The following is a 27,757-nucleotide window of genomic DNA, read 5'->3' on the forward strand; positions in this document are numbered from 1 at the left end:
GTTTGATATGTGAGATAAATTATATCTTAACACAGAAATCGTTTTTTTATATTATCACAGTAGATCTGAGGGGTACTATATGAGTTATAATATATATTATTAGGAATAAGTATATAGATCCAAAATAATGGGAATGCATAATTTATGGCGAACTCAAAACATTTATTTTTATATTATGAGGTTATAAAATTGTTTTATTATATTATATGTGCTCTGTGCTATTGAAATGTGCTTAAAATGATTCTGCACGCGCAATCACAAAGCAAAACTTCGTAGCGAGCAACAGTTTGTGCAAGGACAGGGAATTTATATTTTTATCCTTACATAAACTTATAATGTGGTTAAAATGTTCGGTTTGCTCTCACTTTTGTTCCGCAATGTGACATCGTGAACAAAGTTTCCGATCTGAGTGCATATATGCAGGGTCTTTTCATGGCACCCTGCATACATGTACTCAGATCGGGAATATTGCCACTTTTGTTCCACGATGTGACATCGTGAACAAAGTTTCCGATCTGAGTGCATATATGCAGGGTCTTTCCATGGCACCCTGCATACATGTACTCAGATAAGAAATTTTGCTTAATTGTTTGACATGAATGTCACATTCGAAAATCGTTTCTCGAAAGGAGTTTACAATTACAATATATTGTCCTATTGTATTGTAATTGTAAACTCCTTTCGAGAAAAGCTTTCACTTTGTGGCACGAATGTCACATTCGAAAATCGTTTCTCGAAAGGAGTTTACAATTACAATATATTGTCCTATTGTATTGTAATTGTAAACTCCTTAGTTCGATTCCTTCATTTTATTAAATTATAAATATACAATTCTTTCTAATCTTCCTTTTTCATAATTCATTTCTCATTTAAATTCTAAATAATCTAACTCTACTAATCTAGATTTTTTCTAATATCAATTTTTCATATACAAACTCTTATTTTTTCTTTCAAAATTCCATTTTCCAATATTTTTTGAAAATTTTACATAATTTTATATATATTTTATTCTATTATTATTACATAATAATATTATACATATTAATTGTTTTAATTTTTGAATGCATACGATAATTTTTAATTCAATTTTTAAACGAATGTTTTGATGGGACGAGCTTACTGCTCATAGGCTCATCCCATCAAAACATTCCATTCAAAACTCTGGCCTTCATCGAGGCCAGAGCCAACAATTCATCCCCTCAGAGCCAAGTTCCTCGACGGTCGTCCTCATTAGGCCTGATCCGAGAGGAACTTGGCTTTGAACGAAAATCACAAGCTCTGGCCTCAGGAAAAGCCAGAGCTTCGCAAACAATCCTCGGGGCCGGCTTCCTCAAAGACCGCCCTGATTCGGGGCGGCCGGAGAGGAATCCAGTCCCGAGAGAACGTCCATACGAAGCTCTGGCCTTTTCCGAGGCCAGAGCTTGTAAATACAATCCGCAGGGCCGAGTTTGAGGGAGATCGTCCACATCATTGGCGATCTCCTCTCTTCTCGGCCCTGAAAGACATGCAAATACAGGCTCTGGCCATAGCAAAGGCCAGGGCATGGCTTACATTCCCCAGGGCCGGCTTTCCCAAATGCCGCCCTTATCCCGGGCGGCAGGAGTGGAATCCGGCCCTGGGAAGTAGAAAATACGAAGCTCTGGCCCAAGCAAAGGCCAGAGCCTGCAAAATTCATCCTCAGGGCCGAGTTCTGCGATGATCGTCGATCATGTCGACGGTCTCGCAGGAACTCGGCCCTGAAAGACATACAAATACAGGCTCTGGCCCAAGCAAAGGCCAGAGCCTCGCTTACAATCAAATTTGCCGAATCTCAGGAGATCGTTCAAATCACGGACGGTTTTCCCTGAGATTCGGCAAAATAAGTCAAATTACAGTTCTAGAAAGACTAGAAGGGGGCCCTGACCTTGAGAAAGGACCCCCTTCCCGGTCTTTCTGGCGAACTTTGGTTCGCATTGCGAGTGTCTGCTGCGAATCCGGGGCTGAGCAGCAGACACTCGCAATCATATGTCGCGGCAAGTGCACCTGTGGTGCCAGAATGCACTTGCCGCGACAATTGCGAAATGCAAAGATGATGCCGGAAGGAGCGGCAATACTGGCAAAAGCCACTCCTTCCGACACCAGAAAGACTAGAAGGGGCCCTGACCTTGAGAAAGGACCCCCTTCTCGGCCTTTTTTGTTAAATTTAAGATTATTTCAATTGCAAAATTATTTCAAAATTCATAATGGATAGTACCATACGAAGGTGCAAGTCATAGCAATGGTGCACCATCAATATGAGCCCCATTGCTATGACTTCACCTCGGGATAACCTCGATGGGAGGAAAAGTGGAGCAATTCGAAACATTGCTCCACTATACAAGTTCTTGTAAGGATAGGTATATAGTTACCACATCCTTACAAGAACTATTCCTCGCTTCGAGGTTTTGTCTTGTGATTGTGTGTGCTGTGCCATCCAATGGACAAACGGATAGCACAGCACACACATACTAGGCATGATAACCCTTCCTATGAATTAGGACGCGATAGCCCTGACCTCACCCCGGGATAACTTGCATTTGTACTCATATCCCGATCAATAACATAATTTATATCAAGACACACCTACCACTACATAATATAGCATTATATCAACACAATAATAATATATAATGTTAAAAACACACAAATTGATGATATTCATAATATAAATTGGGACCAAAGATCTATATTGAGACCTAACTATTATCAAACCTTTATATATAGGAAACATACATTGCACCTATAGAATATTGAATGAAAATTAGATGGTTCTAAAATTCGATATCTGATGCTGACCCAAGGTGGTCCTCATTCCTATATATGTTCATCTATACCTAATGTCCTAATATTCATCCATATACATGTTGGGTCTATCTCCATCAGAAGGGTCCATGCTGAAGTGTGGGTATTCAATTTCCACCCAACGGTTCAGCACGCCTCAAATAAGTATTTTGTAAAGTTTTCGTTTGATTTTCAAGCTTGTTGGAGAAAAATAATGAAAATAATTATTTATTTAAGCAATTTACACTAAAAATTTTTATGGAAATTGCAGTTCTAGCAATGTCTTAGAATTTAATTGTCATTTAAAGTGTGAAATGCATTGATTTGCTAGTGAATGTAAATCGGGAATACAAAATTAATATAAATGAACGAAAAATCTTCTAAGAACATCCTAAAATCAATCACCCTTTGAGTGGCTTTCATAATATATCTAGATGATAAACCAGAAATTGAACCAGCATATGGGTCCCATTAGGATAAATTGTAAACTATTCAAAAATAGTTTACAAAATTAATTTAGGTAATAATAAAATTTTTAATTGAGATAAATTAAAAAAAATCTTAGGAGAATGTTATGGATTTTCTTCATTGAACCATTCGATAAATGAGCATCTTTGCGAGCCATTTGTGTTCGAGAGTCTTGTACCATAAAGGTGGCATCTCAGCAGTTGAGCATCCCTTCAATGCATTGATATCTGTTGATGGAACAGAGTATGCGACTTCATCATTGATCATGATCCAATATGCACTTTTTTGCAAAAAGACCACGTAATGAAAATTGCAATAGGCAACAATTGCAATCAATTGATATCTTTGCCTTTCGACTGTTGGGAGTGTCAACTTTTTCGGGAAGTCAAAGATGACTTGATGAATCGAATCATTCTGCCACTCTCTCTGAATGTCGAAAGTCAAGAATTGTGGCCATGATGTGTTCCTTGTAGTTGACAAATGATATTGAATGGCATGATCGAGATCTGGTTCTCCAATTCTGGTGTGAATCGAGTAGCAATTTGTTTGTTCGTTGGCACTATCACGGTAAGTGATTCGGAAGAGTTGACCGATTCCTGGTATTTGCTCTGCGAGATCTGTGATCAATCTTGTCATCGTGTCATCACAATCTTGTGCCTCATATGTTGAGTTACCAAGTAATGTGGCAAGTTCATGGGGAACGAAGACTAATCCTTTGGACTTCAATGAATTCAAATTTGTAAAGATACTTGACATCTCTGTTACGATGGGAGAGGACTGATTGGCAACCTTCAAAACTTCTGTTCTCACTTCGGATATGTAGAACAGAACCTGTAAACATACGTTCAAATGACACGTATTTCCCATATTATGAAGACCAACAATACCACCTTTAATTGGGTAAAGGTAGTTCGCCTCTTGTGATGACTGTATGATATCGACAGCTTGATGAGCGACAGCAATGATGTTCCGCTTTGATGGTTTCATGGAGGGTGCAACAACAGCAGCGACGGTATCGCTTGAAGGAAGAACCTTTGTTGGTGTAAAATCTTCGAAAAGGAGTAACTCTTCATTATCATTCAGGGGTGATCCATCAATGTTATAATTTGTCAAACCGACTAAACCTGATATGATCAGAGGAAGTGATGTGCGCTCACCTCGAAAACCATTTTTCATGCAGGACCAGCATGACTTGAAACGTGCAAAGAAACGCTCGACAATCTGCCTGTCTTGGGCAATGGCGTTGTTGCGTTCAACGTCTGCTTCTTCGTGGCTTCTCTTCATCACCACGGCAGTAAGGTGATATTTCTGGATTCCAATATAGCCCCGGTCGGCAAGTACAGGATATTGGTAATCATCAAATCCTCGCTTTACTGTCAAAAAATCCGAGACTTTTGACAAATCGAAAATCTTCTTGTCATGGACTGCAGCCATAAACTCAACGTTTTGATGTATGGCTTTTCCATCTGGTGACACGAGGACTTGGAGCTTAATACCGTTGCAGTGGTTTTTTTCATCCCAACTATAAAGCCTCTCTTCCTTTACCGAAGGAATGTTGAAAGGAATTGTAGTGCTGTCTACAGCTGCAACAGCATCAGGGAAGTTTGTAAATTTGTTCTTCATTGAAGTTAACGGTGGACAGTGATTGGGAAGAAAATAGCTCGCAAAGATTGGAAATGCAACATTGGTAGTTCTTGTAACTAATTTGGAATAGCATGACTGGGAAATATGTAGCAACGGACATAATGCTGAATAGGGCAAGTATGTGCAGTAATATGTGAGCGTGAGGAAGAGAGACTCGATTGTTGAAAATTTGACCTTCCTTCCTCTTCTGGCCCTTCCACAGTTGGATTCAATAATGTCAGCGAGGTATTCCAACTGTTCATATGTGAAGTTGCACAATGATCGGAGCTGGAGCTTTGGATGCATCCTGATGAATATTGAAATCGAGAACCTGGGCATTGGATTGGTCAATGTCATCTCTTTTGCCTCTTCTTCATTTAATGGCTCTTCATCTGTGTCGGAATTCTCAGGTGTAACAGTAACAACAATGTTCGCCCTTCTGGATTCTTTTATCTTGGTGATGATATCTTCATCGCATGGTTCATCCATGTTGATAAATGAAGTGATTAAAAGATATAAAAATCTTATCAAATTTGAAATAGAGTTCAAAATTAATAAATAATGAAACCCAATCAATTTAATCATATCTAGATATCCTAATATATATCATTTTAAACTTGAAATTAAGAAACTGTGAAGAATTAAAAAACGTTTAAAATCTTTCATACAATTTAATCATATCTATATATTCTAGTATATATCATTTTAAACTCGAAATTAAGAAACTGTGAAGAATTAAAAAAAACGTTTAAAATCTTTTAATAGAAATAGTTTATTTAAAAAATAAAAGTTTAACTGGTGCATAAGTAAAAATTAGATTCTCGAACTTATTATTATTTTTGATTGAAATATTAAAATAGTATTCCAATCAAAAGTAATAATAAGTTCGAGAATCGTAATTTTAGAACTTTTTAACATTCTTCACGCCTGTAAAATATTCCATAATTACAGATTTTATTAATTACTACTTTTTTAGATACATTCTAAAGCTGGCGAAGCAACGCTAAAGTGATGATTAACAGTGAATCACTGCGACGACCCAACATAATATATTGAGATTAATTTTCTAGGTACGGTTGAAATGGCGGAGACCTTCTGGCTGTGCCTCAGAGCCCCTAAAATATTTCAAAAGAAATATTTCTACCATTTCGTCGAAAGATTAATCTCTGACTATGTCCGAGATAGCATCACTCAGGCGAAAGTATTACGCCGAGAATACCGATAGAAGTTTCTATCTAGTATAAGCGCCAGTATTTAGAAGAAAACATCTAAAAAATGAACTATTTGTTCCATTCAATTATCAATTTTTTTTGTGAAAAAAAGAAATTTTGAAATTATACTTATAATATTGTTAGCATATATAAAATAAACATTTTGGGAAAAATTATAAAATTTTCCAAAATTTACAATCGAAAATTTTCCCAAATATCCATCAACATTTTTCCCAAAAAATTTCACAGGAAGGTTTGCCAAAGCGGAACCCAACTAATATGTTCAATTCATGAAAATTTTATTTTAATTTACTAGGTTTATATAAACTTTTGAACCTTTTATTGTTGCATGCTAAGTTCGGTCAACGATAGAAATTGAGTGGAAATTAATCGTCGAGGAAGTACGATTATGTAAAGTAAAAAAATGTTGTGGGATTTTTAATATTATATATTATTTTATAATAAATTTTTTTGAGTCATTTTAAGAAGCACATATAATTTTTTGCATTTAAAAATTAAAGTAGTGTCAAACGAATTTATCACTTAATTTAATACTCAGATTTCTTAAAATTAATGAAAAAAAGGTTTTCTGAGAACTTTTGAGAATGGTTTTCAAATTCCATTATTGAAAATATATAGGTATTGTATGAAATTCAAACTCTATATTTATTAAAATTCTAAATTTTAATAAAATAACTTTTCAGAGGAATATGATTTTGAATGGTTGATTAATAAGTATAAAAATGTCTACGATTTTAAGGAGGGAATTGCTCCTTATGAGGTATACATCATAACTATATACCTCATAAGGAACAATTCCCTCTTGATAGCTGGGAAACTTTCTCTGAATAACTTATCATTTGGAGAAAGTTCCCCAGCTATCTATTAGGAACTAAAGGCTATGAGGCACTAATATATAATCAGTGCCTCATAGCCTTTAGTTTCCTATTAAAAACGAGAAAACTTGTTCGAAATGATAAACAATTTCGAACAAGTTTTCTCATTTTAAGGAGGGAATTGTTCCTTATGAGGTATACATCATAACTATATACCTCATAAGGAACAATTCCCTCTTGATATCCTGGATATTTTTGAATATATTTTTTAATTAAAGTTCTCAAAAGTATTATCAAGGGTGATTTTTTAAAAATATCTCCAATTAATTAACTAATTAAAAGTATTATATTTTTAAAATTAAATAGTTTTTCAATTTTTTTGAAGGAATTGAGATACTTCCCACGACAATAAAATTGAGAGGTTTACATTATGACTGATCTTAGCATGCAACATTATAATGTCTATAGCAACTCAAATCAATTGCAATTCATTAATTTATTTGTTTGAGACAAATCATTAATTTATTGATTTTTTTGAAACAAAAAAAGGACATAGGAACTATTCAATTTGTTTGTAATCCTTTTTTATCCACACTTGCTGAAAAAATAAAAAAAATTAATTGTTATATAAAATATCTTTGTATTTTGATTACATATTCTATATGTGGTATTCCGCAAATCATATTTCATATTCCAATAAAAGGCACTTAATGTGCATTTTCTAATTCAATTAGATTTGCACATTAAGTGCCTTATTATTATAATAACTTTAATATGGAATAAGTCGAGTTTATTCCAATATACGAGCTTATGCTCATATGTCGGGTTAAAATCTGGCGTTTGGCAACGTCGCAAAACACCAATATGCTAATTCCTAAAAATTTTTTATGAAAAAATTCTTTATTCGCAAAAGGTATAGTATTTGCTCATGTACGAACATATGCGAGAAATTCCCAATATTTATACAAAGCTAATATTTGAGCTATCTTCATATATTGTTGTGAATAAAAAAAATTGAATACTTTACTGGCTGGGCAAATTTGTCGCCGCCACGATATTTTGAAATTTAAATTATTTATCAAAATTAAAATTTAACTTGAAATTTATAATTATTTAGTCATATTTTGCATAATTCTAAGTAGATTTTGTAAAAAATCAAGAAAGAAAAATTTTAACGTGCTTTATTTTTTCTTTTTATAATAATACATATTTTTATATAATTAACATATTCATAATGTTTCACCCTTTCAAAAATATAATCCTCCTCCTCTCAAATAAACGTACATACGGGTGGCCTCTTTTTTCAAAAAATTAAAATTTGAAATTTTGGGCTCAAATATTAGAGATTTTTTCAACCTTCAACGATATATGTTATCTATATCAGACCTCCTTTCTTTTTGATACTTAACATTGTTCCTAAATCTTAGCCGTTAAGGCTGTTCTGAAAATATTTTTTTTTCGAAAAAATTCAAAAAAAATTCTTAAAATTCAAAAATCCCTTAATTCCCGAGGATTTTGGAAAAAAGTTTTTACATGAACATGTGTATATTATATGAAGTATATTGATAAGGTAAAAATCAAATTTTATTGCATATTCATCGAGAAAATAAACTAACGAATCCCTCAAAATTGAGAGGGTAATCCTCCTCCTCTCAAATAAACGTACATACGGGTGCACCCTTAACTTTTCTTACCATGACCTCCAAGGTCTAAGCACATTACAATTTCTGTTGTTTTTACGTTTTTCTTATAATATATTTTATTTTGATAATTAAATGCTAAAGGCATGCATATTATATTTTAAACATGCATTTTACTAAACTCTGATAATATTAAACAAATCTAAATACCAGATCGTTATATTTTGAAATTATATTTATATTATTATATAAAAATGCCATTGCTTAATGATACACTTCAAATTGGATAGAATTTACAGAAAACTATCTATCAACAATCTGAATTACAATTAAAATAGATATTTATGATGGAAATCATAATTTTAACTTTTTATTCTTTTTAAAACAAAAACATACATAATTTATTAATAAAAATCTTGGATGAAGATGAATTCATAGTAACAAGCCTAAAATAAAAGTAATTAATGAAATTCACACATAATTTGTTTTATTTTAATTCATTTTCATTATCTAATACTTATATTTTGCACTATTATACAAATGAATACTACTTATATCATTAAAAGAAGAGTATTCTATATCCTGCATGAATATGCATTTGACTGGAATCAATATATTGGTAAGTGCAATAGTTAACACCCAAAATTAAAAGAAAAATATATGTATAATAAGATTCAATGCAGTGTTCTTCAATGACACCAAAATATAGACAGAATGTATCTGATTCAATGACTAATAAATAAAAACATATGTATTTAATGATATAGATACATTGGCATAATAATACATTATCATGCTGCAAAAGGAAAATCCCGAATACTTAATTCATTATACAGAAACAAGAATTTTATATTCCAAATTTTTCTATCGTCCTTTACTGATCTACTTTCCGTATTTTTACGACGATAGAAAAAAAATCCGTAAACCCCCTAGAATATTCATAAAATAACGAGAAAAATAACTCATTGAAAGAGAGATTGCACAACAAATATAAAGAGATATTGCACAGTGACTTAGAATAAATCTGACATAGAATATGAATAATTAATGAATTAATAAAAAAATAATAGTTTTATATAAGAAACAAACAAATGAGTAATATTTATTTAAATATAAATAGTTAAACATAAAGAGATAGTCCAGTGCAAAAAAGACATGTGCCGTTAATGCAGCAGCGCTTGCAGCAATGACGTGAACATGATTGACATTGTTCTGATGAAATAGAGCCGCAGATAGGACATCGTGTTAATAGTTCGTGACGAAAATGTGGTGAAACAACACCAATAGATGTCCATAATGTAACATTAAGATCGGAGTCACCAGATGTAAAACATGTGTTGCTTCCGTGGATTTGAAGAGAAACGATTTTATGTTGGTGAGGACTTTCTAATTCTTTAAGGGTGCACCCGTATGTACGTTTATTTGAGAGGAGGAGGATTACCCTCTCAATTTTGAGGGATTCGTTAGTTTATTTTCTCGATGAATATGCAATAAAATTTGATTTTTACCTTATCAATATACTTCATATAATATACACATGTTCATGTAAAAACTTTTTTCCAAAATCCTCGGGAATTAAGGGATTTTTGAATTTTAAGAATTTTTTTTGAATTTTTTCGAAAAAAAAATATTTTCAGAACAGCCTTAACGGCTAAGATTTAGGAACAATGTTAAGTATCAAAAAGAAAGGAGGTCTGATATAGATAACATATATCGTTGAAGGTTGAAAAAATCTCTAATATTTGAGCCCAAAATTTCAAATTTTAATTTTTTTGAAAAAAGAGGCCACCCGTATGTACGTTTATTTGAGAGGAGGAGGATTATATTTTTGAAAGGGTGAAACATTATGAATATGTTAATTATATAAAAATATGTATTATTATAAAAAGAAAAAATAAAGCACGTTAAAATTTTTCTTTCTTGATTTTTTACAAAATCTACTTAGAATTATGCAAAATATGACTAAATAATTATAAATTTCAAGTTAAATTTTAATTTTGATAAATAATTTAAATTTCAAAATATCAAGTTCAGTTCGACTATGTATGTAGTAATTCCTCAATAAAGTGCCAAAACCCTATTAAAATATATGAACATTTTCAACATTTTAATGTTTTTATTTAAAAATTTGATGGAATATGAGCTTCAAACAATTATTATGTAAATAAAAATAATTAAATATATGTATTTATTCGTATTACAACCGTAGTAAGTCGATTCTTCCTTTCTTCTACTGAGGTTTGAATTTGATTTCGAATTGTAAAGAGATTCAAAGGGAAAATACTAGCGGATAAAAACTACCTCCATGAAAGGGTCATAATGGACTCAAGTTGTATTTTTTGATATTTTTTGCTTTTCGAGCCTAAATAGGTAGCCAAGATAATGCCTAAAATAAGGTTCTAAATTCTGAAGTTTACATGATCCTCTCGTGTGCACCCTTAATTTCGATGAATGAATAATCGGCGCAATATGATGTTAAAATAATATTGTCATTAACAAAACCAACTAATGAATAGCGAATAGATTCAGAATTAGATAATCGAAAAACACTAAGTGATGATGTCTTAGATTTATTGAATTCACGATGGGCGAGTGAACTACCATTGATACTATACAAATAAAGAGACATGTCCGTCAAAACCCAGACAAGACCACTAGATTCATCAAATTTGGATGTAACAATGTTTTCAGAAAGATCAACTTTACGGTGGATTGTTCCTGAAAATGCATCCCAAATAACAAATGTGGATGAATATGATGTAACAACAATACAATCATATCCACAAATGTCTGAAATAGGTTTAGATGGTAATGAAATGGCGGACAATGATGAAATCTCGGTAGGAATACCAAATTCGTATTTGATTCGGAATGAACGTGATAAACAAAATGCATAATCAACAACTAACAACAGGCCGTTCTCAGAAAGTGAAAAGCCAGTGCTGTAAACAAATGTTGGTGATGTACGTCGGAAAACAACATTACCACTGCGAATAGATGTAACAATGATAGACATGGATGAAATGTCAAGTTGGAAAATCAAATCACGTGAACATTGAAGACGATGACTCATTAATGGTGATGATCGGATACTTTCACCATCAAAGATGACGTGCTTAGCTTTAAGAGACATGACTTGTGGAGTGATGATGTTGTGGATATTACAAATTGACTTCTTGTGCGAACTTGTTACTTTAAGTTTAGCACTAAATGAAACAAATTCTGAATTTTGGAATTTCTTCAATGAATTACAAAATGAAAAAATGTGTTTAGAGTTCTTCTCGGATTCAAGTTTCTCGTTGATATGTGATGATGTCTTCATACCATATTTGAGAAGTTCTGGAATAGACATGAACAATGGACTGATACATTCTTTAGTAGGGATGCGACGGTTTTACGCCATGACCGTTTAAAAATAGAATAATACGCCATTCGGCCGAATAACAAAACAATACAAAATTATCGCCGTCCATTTTTTTTCTTTCTTTCTTTCTCTTTTTTTTCTCTCTCTTTCTTTTCTCTTTCCTCTTTTTACTCCTCTTTCTCTTTTCATCATTAAACGTAGAAAGATATATTAATATTATTTTAAAATTAAAAAAAATAAAGAAAGTATAATACGTAATTATTTAGTTTATACATGGCACGGCGGACGCAAAAAGTGACAAAATAGAATACCTATGGTGGCAAGACAAAGGAAACATTTTTGTAAGGCAAACATTATATCAAATACCTTTACTTTGTAATAAGAAATATAATTATCACGAAATTACAAATAAATATTGTTTAATATAATTAATAGCAAAATTGTTTTTTATTATTTCCCTTAAGACCTTACTTATTAAGTATACGTATAACAAGCTTGTACTGCATGTATTAGTTAATAGAACAAAAGAAAATGAGCTCAAATGAAAAAAAATTTCATGCTATTTTGGAAATATGCATATTCGAAGTATGAGAGTTGTAAACACTGAGAATTTTAAGCTTTGGTTGATGATGTTATATTTTTGTCTGCTTCAAGAACTTTCACCATTTCAGTTATACCAACTTTCTTTGCTTTATGAAAATATTTAGGTTCAGCAAAGACTGCTATTCTATAACATTTTCCATTGTTTGTGTAAAGAACTATTCTGTCAATGTATTTGTATTGTTTGTGAGTATAAACTTTGTTCTGCTTCAATTCAATAAGATATCCGAATACGTCCATCTTTTTATTCTAAGTAAAATGTCATTTCCGAAAAATAGAAGCGTAAGTGTTTCAAAAGGTTTAATGGCGGTGGCAGATGTGAAGTTAAATTCACCAACTCAAACAAACAGTCAAAGTGTTATTGTCAATGTCAAAGACAGAGATGTTGAAATGGGGAAACCATACGAAGACGAAGATGGTATAACAATTGTTCCTGTAAAAGAACCAACATATCCTGAAGTTAGCAGAGACTTAAGTTCTGTTGCAGATATTCGAAACGACTACCAACAACTGAAAGACAAACTTCAAACTCAGGAGAAGATTTGTCAAGCTTTAAGTATAATGTTAAACTTGGTCGAACACAACCCTGTAAAAGTGAACTCATATGTCATTGCACCTCATGAAGTTTTGAAAGAACTATTGAAACTTTTGACAGAGGCAGACGATATAAACATCAAAGAAATAGAACCCGACATTAGTTGCTGTGGTGTTTCATATAATGTCATTGACAAGATATACGTTATGAAAGGAGGTGAAACGTTGAACTTAAAATATAGTTTCCCAGACGATATAAAAATATTTGACGACCACAACATTTCATTAAAATTTATTTGCTAAGTAAATGGCAGAAGACATAATGGTTTATACTATTACGACTAAAAACCCTGAGTCATATAATTCTATAACAACAAACTTACAAAGTCCTCAAGGACGATATTGTAAACTAACCTTAAACACAATGACGACTAAAGCTGTTTTGCTCTTTTGACACCAGAAGACTTTATTGTTGTGAATGGTAAAAAATACTCCTTTGAAGATACTTACTCAGATATACCACCAACAGGTTTTGTTGACTTATTTAATACTTTAAGTACGGGTGTAACATGTGCTGCAACTAGAGCAGGTTTCATTATGTTTGGATGTCCGACTGAGTTTACTATAAACGATATGAGCTATAATACAAAACTTATTTCTGGTTTTTACTACCAACAGTTTCCTATAACAGGAAAAGGTGTCATACAAGGAATGTCTATTCCATTGACATTAAGCACACCAATCTTATATATTGTTTCAAACTTAGGTTCAAAGTGTTATTCGAATGTCGACAGAAACTATTATGACCAAAAGATACTTATGCGTATAAACAATACTTTCTCTGCTGGTTTGCCTATTGTTCATTCGAATGCAGAATTTTCAACCTTAGTGAACTCAAACACTTTGGCAAGTATAACGTTGACATTAGTTGACGCAAACTTTGTTCTCTGTAAAACTTTTATGTCCTATGTATTTGTCAATGACGGCAGAAAGTTTCGAATTGGAAGATGCAACTGGTGAAAGTATTGTATTACAAGAACAACTTCAACAACAAATAGCTCAAGAACAACAAATGCAACAAATGGAACAACAAAGTCAAGAATAAAAAAAATATTTTTTTTATTTTTATAAAAATGTACAGAATAGATGTTTCAGATTTTTATGACTTCCAAGCATTCAGAAATATGTGTCCATTTAGAGACTATAACAAGCAGTCGAGAATTTGAAACGTTTAGTCATTTATGTCGACTCTGCCCCAGAATGTTATGTCATGAAAGAATGGGATGTTGTCTTTAACAAACCAAGAGCAACAATAGTGTCTGAACAAGAATGTAGACAGAAACTTAAGAAAATAAAAGTTGGACAAGTTGGAATGAAGATGTTAGATGCTTGGGATATCTTATTGTCAAAGTTAGAAGATTTTTCAGTTCGAGGTATAAAGTTCTATACACCTTCTCCAAACTTCTATTCTATCTTCACTGGATATAAATATGAACAAGTAGAATGGAAAGAAAATATTATAGAAGCTTGGTTAGACCATGTCAAAGAAATTATATGCAATGGAAACGAAAAGGTTTATGAGTATATCTTATGTTGGTTTGCAAATATCTTACAACATCCAAGTGCTAAAAATGAAACTGCTCTCATTATAATTGGAAAACAAGGAACAGGTAAGAACACATTCTTTACAGATATCTTATGCAAACTGTTAGAAGGTTATTCGAATCCGAATATGACAAACTTAGAAAACATCTGTGGCAAGTTTAACTCCTCAATAGAGAATATGAAACTTATAGTTTGCAATGAACTTCAAAGTATAGATACAACAAAAGTTTTGAACTCAGATGCTTTGAAGAGTCTTATAACAGACAAAGTTGGAGTTGTTGAAAGAAAGTATAAAGACCAAAGAGTTTGTGAAAATGTTGCAAACTTCATTATGGTTTCAAACAATGTGTTCCGATGAAGTTAGAAAGTTCTGACAGAAGATATGTAGTTGTCAGAACGTCAGATTCTCATATGCAAGATACAGAATATTTTGACGACTTAGCAGAAACTTTGACATCTGACTTTTACAACCACTTGTTCTCATATTTCATGACATTAGATATTTCTAAGTTCAATCCAAGACAAATTCCACATACCGAAGAGAGACAAACATTGTTAGAAGCAAACAAGAGTGTATATGAACTGTTCATAGATGAAACTGACTTTGAGTGTTTAGATGAAAGGTCATTGTACGATTCGTATAAACAATATTGTCAAGAATATGGTTATATGGCAGCTTCTAAACGTACATTCTTGGCAAATGTCAAAAGTCTTTTAGATGTTCAGAATGGTGTATATACAAAGAAAAATTTTTCTGAGTAAATTTTAAAAAAATATTTTTTTATCCGATAGAAAAGATGACGAAATTCATCTCAGTAAATAAGTACATGACAGAAGTCAAAGATAAGTTAGCTCCATTCGCATATTTGAATGTTTACTTCTACAATTTTGAAAAGTCTACATTTGACAAAATTTGGAACATTGTACCAGTTAAGTTTGCTGTTGTTAGAAAAAGTGGTGCAACTTTTGAAGACTTATACATTGACGGTATGTTGACAGTCAAAGAAAATTTTGACAGAAAGTTCTCAAAACTCGAAGAAGGTAAAGCATACAAACTTGTTATACCTTATGAACCAAAGAAAGCAGACGACTATGAATTATTGAGTCTAAATAGTTGAAGTTCAAGGTAAGTTGGGTAAAAAGATTTTAGAGTCTAAGCCAGTGTTTACTCCTAAAGAGGAAGAGAACATTGACATTGACCCAGAAATGTTCTAAAAATAAAATTTTATTTTTACATGTCAAATTTCTTTTTCTCTGGAACTGGTTCAGGTTCTTTCTTCTCTTCTTCTACTTTCTTTTCTTTCTTTTCTCTCTTCTTCTTTTCTGGTGGAGTTATGTCAAATTTGGCGCAACCATATTTATGTAAAAGTTCTTTGTCCTTTAATAGCTCATCTATTCTGTTTTCTATTTCATCTTCAAGAACAGCGCATGTGTCTTCTTTGCATTCTAAGAACTTTTGTTGGACTTCATCTTTCCAATCGGCGTCATCTCTGTCAACAAGTCTGTCATTGACAAATTTTAAGACTGCTCTTTAATGTTTTATGGTTCTTGTCATATTCCCAGAAACAGAACTTTAGAACAAATTCACCTTTCTTGTTTACACTATGTAAGATTTTATGGTCGACAGATGTTTTGCTGTCAAAAAGTTTGTCTCGAATATAGATAGCGAAATCGCTAGACATTTTCTAAAAGATAAAAATTTTAATTTTTCTAAAAATATGTTAGAAAAAAAGTTTGCTGACATTGACAAGAAATTTGAGAATGTTTTAAACAAGAACAAGGTGAAGTTAGAAAATGCTCAGATAAAGCCTATACATGAAAAGTTCTTATTTGCTCAGAATGGTATAACAGGTCTAATTGCACCACCTGGGTCGGGTAAGACTTTCACTTATCTTAAAATGGCTGCACAACAACAAGAACTAGATGAGAAGAACCCATTCTATGAGTTAGTTGTTTTTGTTCGACTTCTGGTCAATTTGACCAAACCGTCAATTCGTTCAAAGATATTATAAAGAAGTCTAAGTTAGTATGTATAAAGGATACTGAGTTGTTAGATTGGATAAAGAAGTACCAAAGAAGAGTTTTGAAGTATAATGCTATAAATGAGTATATAAATTCTAAGTTTAAAGACCCAAATGAGGAAATGCAGAGAATATTAGAGAAGAAACACTTCAGAAACAAACAGAAAGAGATAGAATACATTTCGAAGAAATTGCAATCTTACGATTGGAAGACTACCCTCATAGATGTCTTCTTATCTTAGATGATTTCGCCTCTCATCCTTTGTTAAAGAATAGAGAACAAGACATGTGTCGAATTCTTAAGAAGCTCAGACACTTTAACATCTCAGTTGTCATTTGTGTACAGACAGCAAAGAGTTTAAGTAAGGATGTTAAAAGAATACTTACTGACATAATACTTTTCCCCGGATTGTCCGAAGACGATTTCATGGAACTTATGAAAGAGTCCATGGCAGGTAAGTTTGACAGACATGAACTATGGGAGAAGTACAAAGTCATACAAGACCCTCATACTTCTTTCAGAATTCATATCTACGCAAACAAAGTTCAAATTGTAAAAAGTCAAGCTTGAAAAATAAAGAGTGCATCTACCCTACTTGTTTGAAGTTGTCAAAATACTCTGTTATTTTTTCTTTCAGTAGCGGTAAGTCTTCTTTGAAGGTAAGTATTGTACAACCTTTCATATCATAGTATGTTTGAGGTAACGTATCTTGAACTATTTGTTTCACATCTTCATTCGGTGTCATTGAAATCGGTAAGTTTTCGCGATAGAACCAATTTCTGTCAGATTTGTAAATCTTAGCAAGGTCGTAAAAGCTTTTGTTGTTTCTTCTGACTAAATGCAACATAACCATATCTTTATCTTCTTCATTTTCCATCTCTTCAGTATAAATCATATACTTATAGTTCTTTTCCTTTCCTTTTGGTACCGAACGTGGTATTCTTTTCTGAATGCTTTTGTCTTTTGCTTCAAGCTTGTTTCCCATCTCTTCACGTTCTTGTCTATGAATTTCGTCAAGAAGTCTGTAAATATACCAAGCATAACGAGCTGAAGCCCACATTGCAACAGCATTTACAAGAAGTCTATGTACATAATATCCTCTCAAAACGTTTGGCAATTTTTCACGATTTTCATAGAGTTTTGGCGACTGGGGTTTTTCTCCCACTCGAGTTTTTGCGACTACGAGAAATCCCGTAGTCGAATTTTCAGCTTCATTTAATAGTTCAATAATGCTTTGGTTCCTAAACCAGTCTTGTGGTTTCTTATTGTCGGGTGCAAAACATGCTGTCAAAATACTTTGCATTTGGTACATATCGTCTTTGACTGAACGAATGAGACGGAGTTGTTTGTTAAACTGTATGTACTCGTATTCTTCATTTATAGCTTCATGGACTATAACTGTTGTTGTGTTCTCTGTTGTTGACATATCTGTCTTTACATACAAAATAAAAAAATAAATAAAAATAAAACTAACTTTATTTTTTCTATCTTAAGGAAATTCATGATTTTTGTGCTGAATTCAATAAAAATATATTTTAGGTGAAGCCCACATTGCAACAGCATTTACAAGAAGTCTATGTACATAATATCCTTTCAAACCAGGAGCCAAATTCTTGCGATTTTCGTACGGAATCTCTTCCCTCGGTTTTCCGAGGGAAGCAATCATATGAGGAAATTCATGATTTTTGTGCTGAATTCAATAAAAATAATGTTTAGGTGAAGAGGTGAGATTTCACCTCTTTTTTCACCTTTTTTTTCACCCCAGTTATTTTATAAACGTTTCACATGGTAAACGTTATTTTTTAAATTTTGTGAAAACTCAACGGTTTGACACATGCCCTAAAATTATTTTACTCAGAATTTTGTTGCTGAATTCAATAAAAATAATGTTTAGGTGAAGAGGTGAGATCTCACCCGTTTTCTCACCTGTTTTTTTCACCTCAAGAATACATGAATTGTACGATGTATATTTGAAATCCTAAACAATTTCGTAGCTTCTATTTCTTCTTTTAGTACATCGAATGTTTTAACGATACCGAAAGTTTCTTTATACTTCTTCTTGACGTCAGATAGAAGGAAATCTTCTGCTGTTGGATAGTTTTTGTTCAGAAATTCTAACATGTTCATTTTACTTCTACCGGCTTCTCTGCTTCTTTCTTTAGTCTGCATAGTCGTTTCTCATTCTTTCTATCTCTTTGACGGAGTAGTTATATCTCTCTCATTGCCGCTTTACATTTAGAACATTGCGGGTTCATTTTTGCGTTATATTCTGAAACCTTACCTGCTAAAACAACCAAGGCGTCAATGGTTTTCTTTAAATCTGAAGCAGTTTGTTTTATCTGTTCATTCCATACCTTACCTCTTCTGTCTTTATCTCTTATCTGCCATACACATTTTGCAGCTAATGAAACAAAGTTGTCGTATGTCTTAAACTCCCAGATTTATATATGTCAGAGATGTTCTTATATATACCATGTCGCAATCTTTGTCCATAACTTTATGGTTGCAATGAAAACCAAGGAATTCATAATTTACCTTTCGTATGAACTTCTTTATTTCTACTGAGTCAGTTGCTTTGACTTCAATTTCGTCGAATTCAGGAATAGTTAGTTTTTGCTGCTGAATTTCAGGTAGTTTAGGCAAATGGTCGATGAGGTCCTCCATTTCATAAAGATACTGTTCATTTGTTTCATCTTTCGCACTACAGTCTAAATTACTTGTTAAAAGTTCCTGCTTTATCTTCTGGATTTCTGTTTCAAAAGTATATGAAGAAGGAATGAAGCTTTTCATTTCTACTAACATAGATGTTGGATTCATGACTAACGAGTTTGGTGCTGTTGTTTTGAATTGTTGTTGTGCCGATTGTTGACATTTCTGTTTCTTTATACAAAATAAAAAATAAATAAAAATAAAACTAACTTTATTTTTTCTATCTTAAGGAAATTCATGAAAATTCAAGAGGGTGAAAAAACAGGTGAAAAAAGAGGTGAAATCTCACCTCTTCACCTAAATTATATTTTTGCTGAATTCAGCAACAAAATGAACGAGGTCAGGATGTATGTAAATACCTTTGAATTCATTCATAACACCCTTTGTAAGCTCATAAAATGCTTGTTTTGAGGTCGAGCCACTTTTGGCTCCACCGTATTCTTTCAACCAAAACTCAAGAATTTCCTGCATGAATTTTGTATAAAAAGCAACCGTCTGAATTCCGGCGGTTGCTATATTCTTCACAAAATGCCTTATAATACTCTTCCAGGACTTATTTTCCAACAACTTTCTAAAGTCTTTCCTAAACTGACTGACTGACTGACTGACTGACAGCACAAAGTGGCTTAACGAAAACATTAATATATAAAATTCATGAAAATTCAAGAGGGTGAAAAAAACAGGTGAAAAAAGAGGTGAAATCTCACCTCTTCACCTAAATTATATTTTTGGTCCGGGAACAACTTTCTCTCAATTGGAGCTGTAGCATACTCTTTGCGTAAGCGGTTCAGACCTTCTTCGAAGTCTTGGTCTCTCTTGGACTGAGATTGGAATTGCTGGGGTGGAGCTTGCTGGAACATCCAAGGGTTGGGGCAGTAAGGCATAGGCTGAGGAGGGTAGTTCGGGAAGCCTTGTGGTGGGTAGTAACCTTGAGGTGGAAATTGGTAGTAATTCGGAGGTACTTGCTGGAACTGAGGTGCAGGGGCTGGTGCTTTAGGTTCCTCTGGTTTGGGAATGGACTCGGTTGGTGGTACGTCGGACATTGTCTTGAAACAGTGCAAGTCTTGTTCTGAAGCAGTGCAAGTCTTGTTCTGAAACAGTACAAATATTGTTCTGAAGCAGTGCAAGTCTTGTTCTGAAACAGTACAAATATTGTTCTGAAGCAGTGCAAGTCTTGTTCTGAAACAGTACAAGTATTGTTCTGAAACAGTACAAGTATTGTTCTGAAAAAGTACAAGTATTGTTCTGAAAAAGTACAAGTATTGTTCTGAAACAGAAAAATTTTCTCACAAATTGAGAGCTTTTACGGGAAATTTGTTCTGAAAAAGTTCAAGTCTTGTTCTGAAAAAGTTCAAGTCTTGTTCTGAAACAGTACAAGTATTGTTCTGAAAAAGTACAAGACTAGTTCTGAAACAGTACAAGTATTGTTCTGAAAAAGTACAAGACTAGTTCTGAAACAGAACAATGGACAACATCGAGCCATTAGATGAGGCAATTTAACTTATAGAGATAAATGAAGTTGTTAAGCAGTACTTGGGCAAGGACAAAGCCAACAAGTCCCTCGGCTTCTGGTTGTCTGGAAGAGGTGCGCTGAAAATCGAAATTGAAACCGGAATTCCAATTCAAATACCAGAAAACACTCCTGTAGACGACATAAAGGAGATGAAGAAAGAAGCTCTTCTCAAGTTCTTTGCCAAGCGTCCTTGGATACAACTTCCAAACAGAGAGAGTCCAATTCCACGAATTATACAAATTCTCAGAGCACTGTCCACTTCTCGGGTCAGCCGTTCTACATAACCTCAGAAGGCGACATCCAACCAGTTCAGTAAACATCTCATTTTAACTCACTTTTTTTATGTTTTTGTGAAAGTGTCAAAAATAAATTGTTTTCATGAGTTTTCTACGATGTTAGAAAAAATGTTATTTTCTAATATCTTCACATTCAATACTTTTTCAGCACTTTTCCGTAGTTATATATGAAAGACAATTCGAGGATAAAAGTCATAGTACAATGGAATAATATGTTGCACACCATTTGTTGTGAACCAAACTTGAAAGTCAAGAAAACTGTTACTAGATGGTTCGTAGAATTTAGAAGCAAAGTCATAAAAGTCCTTATCAATACATAGAAAACTATTGTTGCTTGAACTGAAACTTGCATGACACATAACATTTTGAGGTCAAACACGTTTCTATAAACTGTCAATCTGCTGGTGGAAGTATAAATTGAAATGGACCATCTGGTGGTAATTGGTTCGTTCTGGTTTAGTAACCGAAGAAATTGGTGCCAAGAACGTTTGTCTACTTCCCAAAATAAAAACTCTGTATCTCTTGGAGGGTTAATTTCATCTTTTGAAATGAAACGGTGGAGTTCATCTTGTCATATTCTAGTTTCAGATAGTATGTTCCATTTAGTAAAGAGTCGTATTTTTTTTGAATTCCCAATAATATTTGTTTCATTTGAGTTTGAAAGTCATTTAGAGTTTTCTCAAGACTTTCGTCTGAACGAACTGTAAAGATTCTCATTTCGTCAAATTTGTCTATTAGACCATCAGAACCTTTATACTGCCCATGAAAATATACTGCGAACATAAATGCGTTAGTTCTATTTGAAAACAAAACTCTTTAAATCCTATTGCCTTTGCATCTGAAGGACTTTGAAGCAACGAATTGGATAGTCAAACCTGTATGCTCGGGATGAAATTTCTTCATCTGAAATAGTCCTACCAGCATTTGTAAAGATATAGTCTAACGGTTTTGTATCTGCTACTTTTGTTCTTTGTTTTTCAACCTGAAGCATTTAATATATGTAAAAATATATTGTTTTAAAATGGTATGCCATTTCATATTTCTCATCTAACAAACAAGTTTCCCAACGGTCTTCTCCAACAAACTCAGCGTACAGTTCAAATAAAATTTAAAAATGTCACTTTTTAAAAAATAAATTTTTTATTTCATGCAATGTTTTATTTCTGTGCCGTCTTCAAGTATGCCCCAATACTTACGCTTGGAGAGGACATGAACTTCGGAAAATACCTTATCTAGCTTAAAACAGCCCATCTTTTCACCGACCATTCCCATTTCAATGAGTTTGTTATAGCCTTCTTCGTTCGTCATGAGTGCGTCAATGTTCTCATAGTAAACCTTCACTTTGGATTTGACTTCGGAGAAGAATTTGTTGTAGTTGTCAAGTACTGCCTTTGCGAACTGAGGGTAAGACCAATGTTCGACAATAGGTTTTAATGTGGTTACTAAGCCACTTTGACCTTGAGTGAATTCGTACTTCAAAACAAAAGGAGAAAACCTTTCAACAAAGTTGTCGACCTTCTCATAATGTTTACTCTTCATCTCTTGAGGTTTCTTAATGGAATATCCCCATGTCGAATTCATAAGCAATTTGAGTGTCATTGTAAGTTTGGGGTTTGAAGCTTTCCTAATATCATACAGTTGTTGTATGACTTTTTCCAACTGTATAGTTCCTTCCCGGGAACTCACCATCTTCGTTTGGAATTCCAGTCGGAATATATTGGACAAACCTCATGTATGCAGCGTTAAGGTCGACATAGTATATCTTTTCATCTGAGTCGAACTTGTCGCAACCAATTGGTCCAGTTTGTGGAAATTCAAGTGAGTCTCTTATCTTCTGAGAAACTTCTCCTGTTATCTCATAAACATCGTCGAAGCAACCTGTTTCATAAAAACCTTCTGACCTAACTCAGATGCTCTCCAATACAATTTGACGTCAATTGGATGTCTCAATGGAAGTTTGTTTTAGCATCTTGAAGTTCTTTCAACCTCATTGGAAGTTCTTCTGGTTCAGGTTGGTATCCGAACATACCAACTCCTTGTGGAACTGTGTACTTCTTTTGTACTAGAACTTTGTCTGGAACAACTTTTGGTCTTGCTAACAATGAAAAGTTTGTTTCGTCTTTTGGTACAAAAGTTTCTGTCAGCTTGTCATCTGGAATTGGTTCCAACAAACCTTTCTCGAAAAGAATGTTTACAGCTTCTGACAATGTTGCACTTACTTTTACCAAAAGAATGGGTTTGTAAGACTTTCGTTCAACATGAAGTGGTTGTGGACAATTACAATCTTCAACCATGGTAAGTCTTTGTCAACAACATAGTCGTCATGTGAAGAACCTTTAGCTGTAGGTATGTTGACTCGGATATTGACATTTGCCAACGGTGCAATTTTTGCCAATTGACCTCTGAGAATGTACCTTGTCTTCACACATGACTCAAGATACTTCATCTTCTCATCTGTAACAAGACCAGAGTTCTGAGACATGTAAGAATGCAAGGTTCGTTGACAATTGTTTCAATTGAATTGTAAATTCCATACCTTGTCAAGTCAATGTCAGACTTATTTATGAACGGGAAGTATCCAGCAGTTGTTCTGACTGCTTGAGGGTTAGGTTGGTACCATTCGAACTTGACACTTGCAATTCCTTCAATTGCATTCAAAATGTCTGAGTCGGAGTCAACCATTTGTTCTCTCTTTGTAGTCTTGAAAGCGTCAAGAAGTTTTGCGGCTGTTTGTTCATTGCCATGTGCATAGTAAATGTGACCATCCAAATCTGTTATGGTCAATTCTGAGATTGTGTCCTTTCTTATTTCCGTCTTGTATGGCAGCAAGTACACCCATGAAGCTTCTTTGTTCTTTCCTTCGTCAAAGTTTACTGTAAAGGTTCGACCAGATGTAATTTGACTTCTAACTTCACGATACTTTTCATATGCATATCTTGTTCTTTCCATGGGAGCATGTGCGTCTTCACCTTTTCCTTTTTTCCTTCTCAAGGATGCAATTGTTCGTCATGTTTCCAGTAGAATCTGGCAAAGCCGTCGTGTCCTTCAACTTGAGGTTCACTAACATCGAAAGGCATGTCCATAAGACGTTCTTCTTCTAACCTCTCTAGTCTGTTTGGATAATTGGCACGTGCTGTTTCCAAATCCATTTCGTAGCGAAGACCAGACAATTTGTCATAGACTTTTATGGGTCTTCCCTTCCTATATTTAAAATTCTTCGAAACTCTCCAACCATATCTTTGCAATCTGCTTTTATTCTAGCAGACTTTCTATCCATTCTATATGGGGGCATTTTTATAAAAATAAAAAAATATTTTTTTCTTTACTTTACATAACCGCCTGCTGCCATAAGTCTTTGACGCCAACCCATACCAGCTAATGAAGGTTGACTTGGTTTAGTTTGGAAACTAAACTTTGGTTTTGGTTTATCTTCAGTTTTTTGGTTTTTCTTCTTCTATCGGTTTTTCGTCACTTTTCGGTTCCTCTGACTTTACTTCACTTGCAGGAACAGTTGTGTCGTCAACATCTTCATAAATATCATATGCCATTTGTTTTTGTTTTCCTTTCAACTTTTTTGTGTTTGTTGTAAAGTTTAGAATATTTCGACTCTAAGTCAATGAGATGTTCTATAATGAACTGTTGGTCAGTGAAGTAAACTTTTCCATCTGTTGTCTCGAAAGCTCCTTCAGACTTCAATATTTTATTTGTGAGAGTCTGTTTCTTTTTTGAGATACTAGCCGTTCCATTTCTATGAAAAGTGACTTTATAGTTGGGGTTTGTATTTCCAGACCTGGCACTTTCTATTATTGAATTTTTTCTCTTCATCTGTAAGTTCTTTGACAGGTTTGACAATGGTTCTGAACTTTTTGTTTGTGGTGTCAAATCTACCGTTTCAACTTCTTCGGTCATTTCATCTCAGTAAAAAATTTGAGTTTGGTTTGTTTTCAACTGGTTGTTTAGGTTTTTTAAGTCGGTCTAAAACTTCCTGAGGTATAGGAAGAACTTTACAAACCGTGGTGTAAAAGGTGGTCTTCCATGACTTATTCTGTTTAAAGCTGCATTGTTCATTTCATCTCAGTAAAAATTTTAGTTTGGTTTGTTTCAACTGGTTGTTTAGGTTTTTTAAGTCGGTCTAAAACTTCCTGAGGTATAGGAAGAACTTTACAAACACGTGGTGTAAATGCTGGAAGCCGACAAATCCATCTTGAACTCATTTGTCTCAATGCTGCATTGTTCATTTCATCTCAATAAAAAACTTTACATTCCCCACGTTTGAGGCGGTTGAGGTTGGTTATTGTTTACCCACTGTTGTGCATGGTTATATCCTCTGTTAAAGAATCTTTCACCTTGGTCCATTATAGTGTCCTGCTTGGTTATAGTAGTCATTTGCTTTGTTATAATAGTTTCCTGCTTGTCTTCCTACATTGTCCATCCATCCTTGAACTTTTCCTCTTGTTTCAGGATTTGGAATAAGATTTGTTGCATCTCGTGCTACATCCCAACCTTTCTGTACAGTTTGTATAATAGGTTGTGCTTTCTCTTTCAGTATACCTAATGTACTCAAAATCTTCTTTCCAATTCCAAATGCACCTCTGGCTATTGTTCCCACTGCGGGTAAAAATCTAGATGCAACTCCTGCTAATGCGCCAAATAAACCCATTTCTTATAGGGTAAAAAAATGACGAATCCAAACAAGGACCCCTATGTTTCTAAAGCGACAAAGAAAGCACTCATGATAAAAATCTTTAGTTCAACACCAAATGCTTGGTTTATGGATATCTTGGAAAACATTCCGAGAGTTAGAACAGATGGACCTCCATACTGGTTAATATTTTTGGTCAAAACACAAGATACTGTGAAGCCATACCATTATGGTCCAAAAATATTTTAGATGTGAAAACTGCTTTGACAATATTCGTTGACAAATACCATCCAACAAAACTGACATCTGACTGTAAAAGTTCTTTCAAATCAGATGATGTAAAAAACTATCTGCGTTCAAAAAATGTAAACCAATATTTCATTGTCGACCAAAACCATTCTGCTCTTGGTGTCATTGACGGATGTATAAAAATGTTAAGAGACTTAAACCAACCACAAGGTGGTGAAGCAAATGAAATGTCATATGACGACAAGTATAGACACTTCTCCATGGCAAAGATGAGACAATTTTAAATATTTACAATAACCGTAAACAAAAAGGTTTGGGAAACCACTCCCCCGAAGAAATGAAAAACAACCCTGACTTAGAGAAAGACTATATATTTAATAATTTAGTCAAAAGAGACAAACAAGAAAGAATGCCGGGCTTCAAACTTCAGAAAGGTGACAAAGTAAAAATAGAAATACCTAAACGCGACCCATATGAAAATACTATTGACTATGACAACAATGGGAACCCGACAGGTACTCACATTCGTGTTCGTAAAAATAGAAGAAAGTATACAAGAGAATATTATGAAGTTTTAGGCAAACATGGCAAAATGTACACACTGCAAGCAGAAGATAAAACTACTATTGCCAGACCTCGTTTCAAACTTGTCAAAGTTCAAGGTGGTATACTTTCAAAAGACAGTTCCTAACAAATATAAGACAACTCCTGACGAATATGCTAAAGAAGTTGAAAATGACGACTAAGCAATTCTATACCATGCGTAAACTGTCATGTAAGGTGCATGTATTCTTTACTTTGTCCCGTTGTTTGCGTATATCCTGAAACGAAATGTGTATGGTTTCCTTCTCCCTGAGTGTCACTCCAGTAACAATTTATAGCAAACTTAACCTCGTCTTTAACATCATATCCTTTACCTTTTGTCATTCCTGACCAATCCCAATATCTATGCTTATGCCAACCTGCTTGAGATGTACTTAAATCTATGTAGTGACTGTGTGCAGGTAAATTTTCACCTGAAATCGTTTTACTTCCACCTGTTTCCTTTGAAGAGTTTGCACAATACAAAAACCTGTCGACTATTTGTTCCCATGCACCAACACCAAACATTACTTGAGGACCTCTTGCTTCCATAGATGTATAAATAGAACCTACTGGGTTCATTAAATCAAACATATGAGATATTATAGGATTGTCTCTTTTGAACTTAAAATATAGTGCAACTATTTCAGGTTTCTTCTGGTTTGTGTCAGAATATTTTTTATAATATAATCTTATGTTTTCAGGGTAGGTAAAATCTTGACTATAATATTTATTTCTGTCATCTGTATAATAATATACTATTCTCGTTTTTTCTATTGCATTATATCTTTTATATCTATAATAATCTAAATATAATGTTAGCTTTTGTTCATCTACATGTGGTGTTCTGTCGTCATCTCCATAGTCATAATAATGTGGTGCTGGAGCTGGGTCAGGCAATGTCATATCTGCCATTTCATAAACTCTTAAATATTTCTTTTGTTCGTCTCCATATAAGTTTAAGTAGCAGTTGTTGTCTAATGGAACTTTAACTTGTGTACCATCATTCTTTTTATAGCTTACATACATTTCATTGTTATTTTTCGGAATGAGTTTATACCGTG

General features: G+C 33.6%; 5 protein-coding genes and 4 pseudogenes across 9 annotated transcripts, besides 3 other annotated features; 4 read left to right on the forward strand and 5 right to left on the reverse strand.

Annotated features, from left to right (window-relative positions):
- Positions 1–3,088: 3,088 nt before the first annotated feature.
- Positions 3,089–5,379, reverse strand: TVAGG3_0650450 (DDE endonuclease family; the record flags this gene model as incomplete). The annotated part of the gene is made up of 1 exon (XM_001315780.2): positions 3,385–5,379. One exon carries the CDS (start codon positions 5,377–5,379, stop codon positions 3,385–3,387), a length of 1,995 nt encoding a protein of 664 aa, XP_001315815.2.
- A 2,564-nt stretch (positions 5,380–7,943) lies between these two features.
- Positions 7,944–7,988: a mobile genetic element.
- A 1,987-nt stretch (positions 7,989–9,975) lies between these two features.
- Positions 9,976–11,015: a mobile genetic element.
- Positions 11,016–12,568: 1,553 nt separating this feature from the next.
- Positions 12,569–27,757: part of a mobile genetic element that runs on past the window's edge.
- TVAGG3_0650490 (protein of unknown function, DUF4106 family) lies at positions 12,845–13,378 on the forward strand (the record flags this gene model as incomplete). Its single annotated transcript, XM_051241607.1, has 1 exon — positions 12,845–13,378. One exon carries the CDS (start codon positions 12,845–12,847, stop codon positions 13,376–13,378), a length of 534 nt encoding a protein of 177 aa, XP_051088194.1.
- TVAGG3_0650500 lies at positions 15,478–15,895 on the forward strand (annotated as a pseudogene). The gene has a single exon. A coding segment is annotated over exon 1 (418 nt).
- Positions 17,289–18,014, reverse strand: TVAGG3_0650510 (KilA, N-terminal/APSES-type HTH, DNA-binding family; the record flags this gene model as incomplete). The annotated part of the gene is made up of 1 exon (XM_051241608.1): positions 17,289–18,014. One exon carries the CDS (start codon positions 18,012–18,014, stop codon positions 17,289–17,291), a length of 726 nt encoding a protein of 241 aa, XP_051088195.1.
- On the reverse strand, positions 18,700–19,574 carry TVAGG3_0650520 (annotated as a pseudogene). The gene has a single exon. A coding segment is annotated over exon 1 (875 nt).
- On the reverse strand, positions 20,127–20,454 carry TVAGG3_0650530 (uncharacterized protein; the record flags this gene model as incomplete). The annotated part of the gene is made up of 1 exon (XM_051241609.1): positions 20,127–20,454. A coding segment is annotated over one exon (328 nt), but the record flags the coding sequence as incomplete, so codon positions are not given.
- On the forward strand, positions 20,996–21,240 carry TVAGG3_0650540 (annotated as a pseudogene). The gene has a single exon. A coding segment is annotated over exon 1 (245 nt).
- TVAGG3_0650550 lies at positions 26,294–26,857 on the forward strand (annotated as a pseudogene). Its single transcript has one exon. A coding segment is annotated over exon 1 (564 nt).
- Positions 26,998–27,722, reverse strand: TVAGG3_0650560 (phage tail repeat-like family; the record flags this gene model as incomplete). The annotated part of the gene is made up of 1 exon (XM_051241610.1): positions 26,998–27,722. A coding segment is annotated over one exon (725 nt), but the record flags the coding sequence as incomplete, so codon positions are not given.

This window comes from Trichomonas vaginalis, chromosome III, assembly GCF_026262505.1.
Source record: "Trichomonas vaginalis G3 chromosome III, whole genome shotgun sequence".
NCBI lineage: Eukaryota > Parabasalia > Trichomonadida > Trichomonadidae > Trichomonas > Trichomonas vaginalis.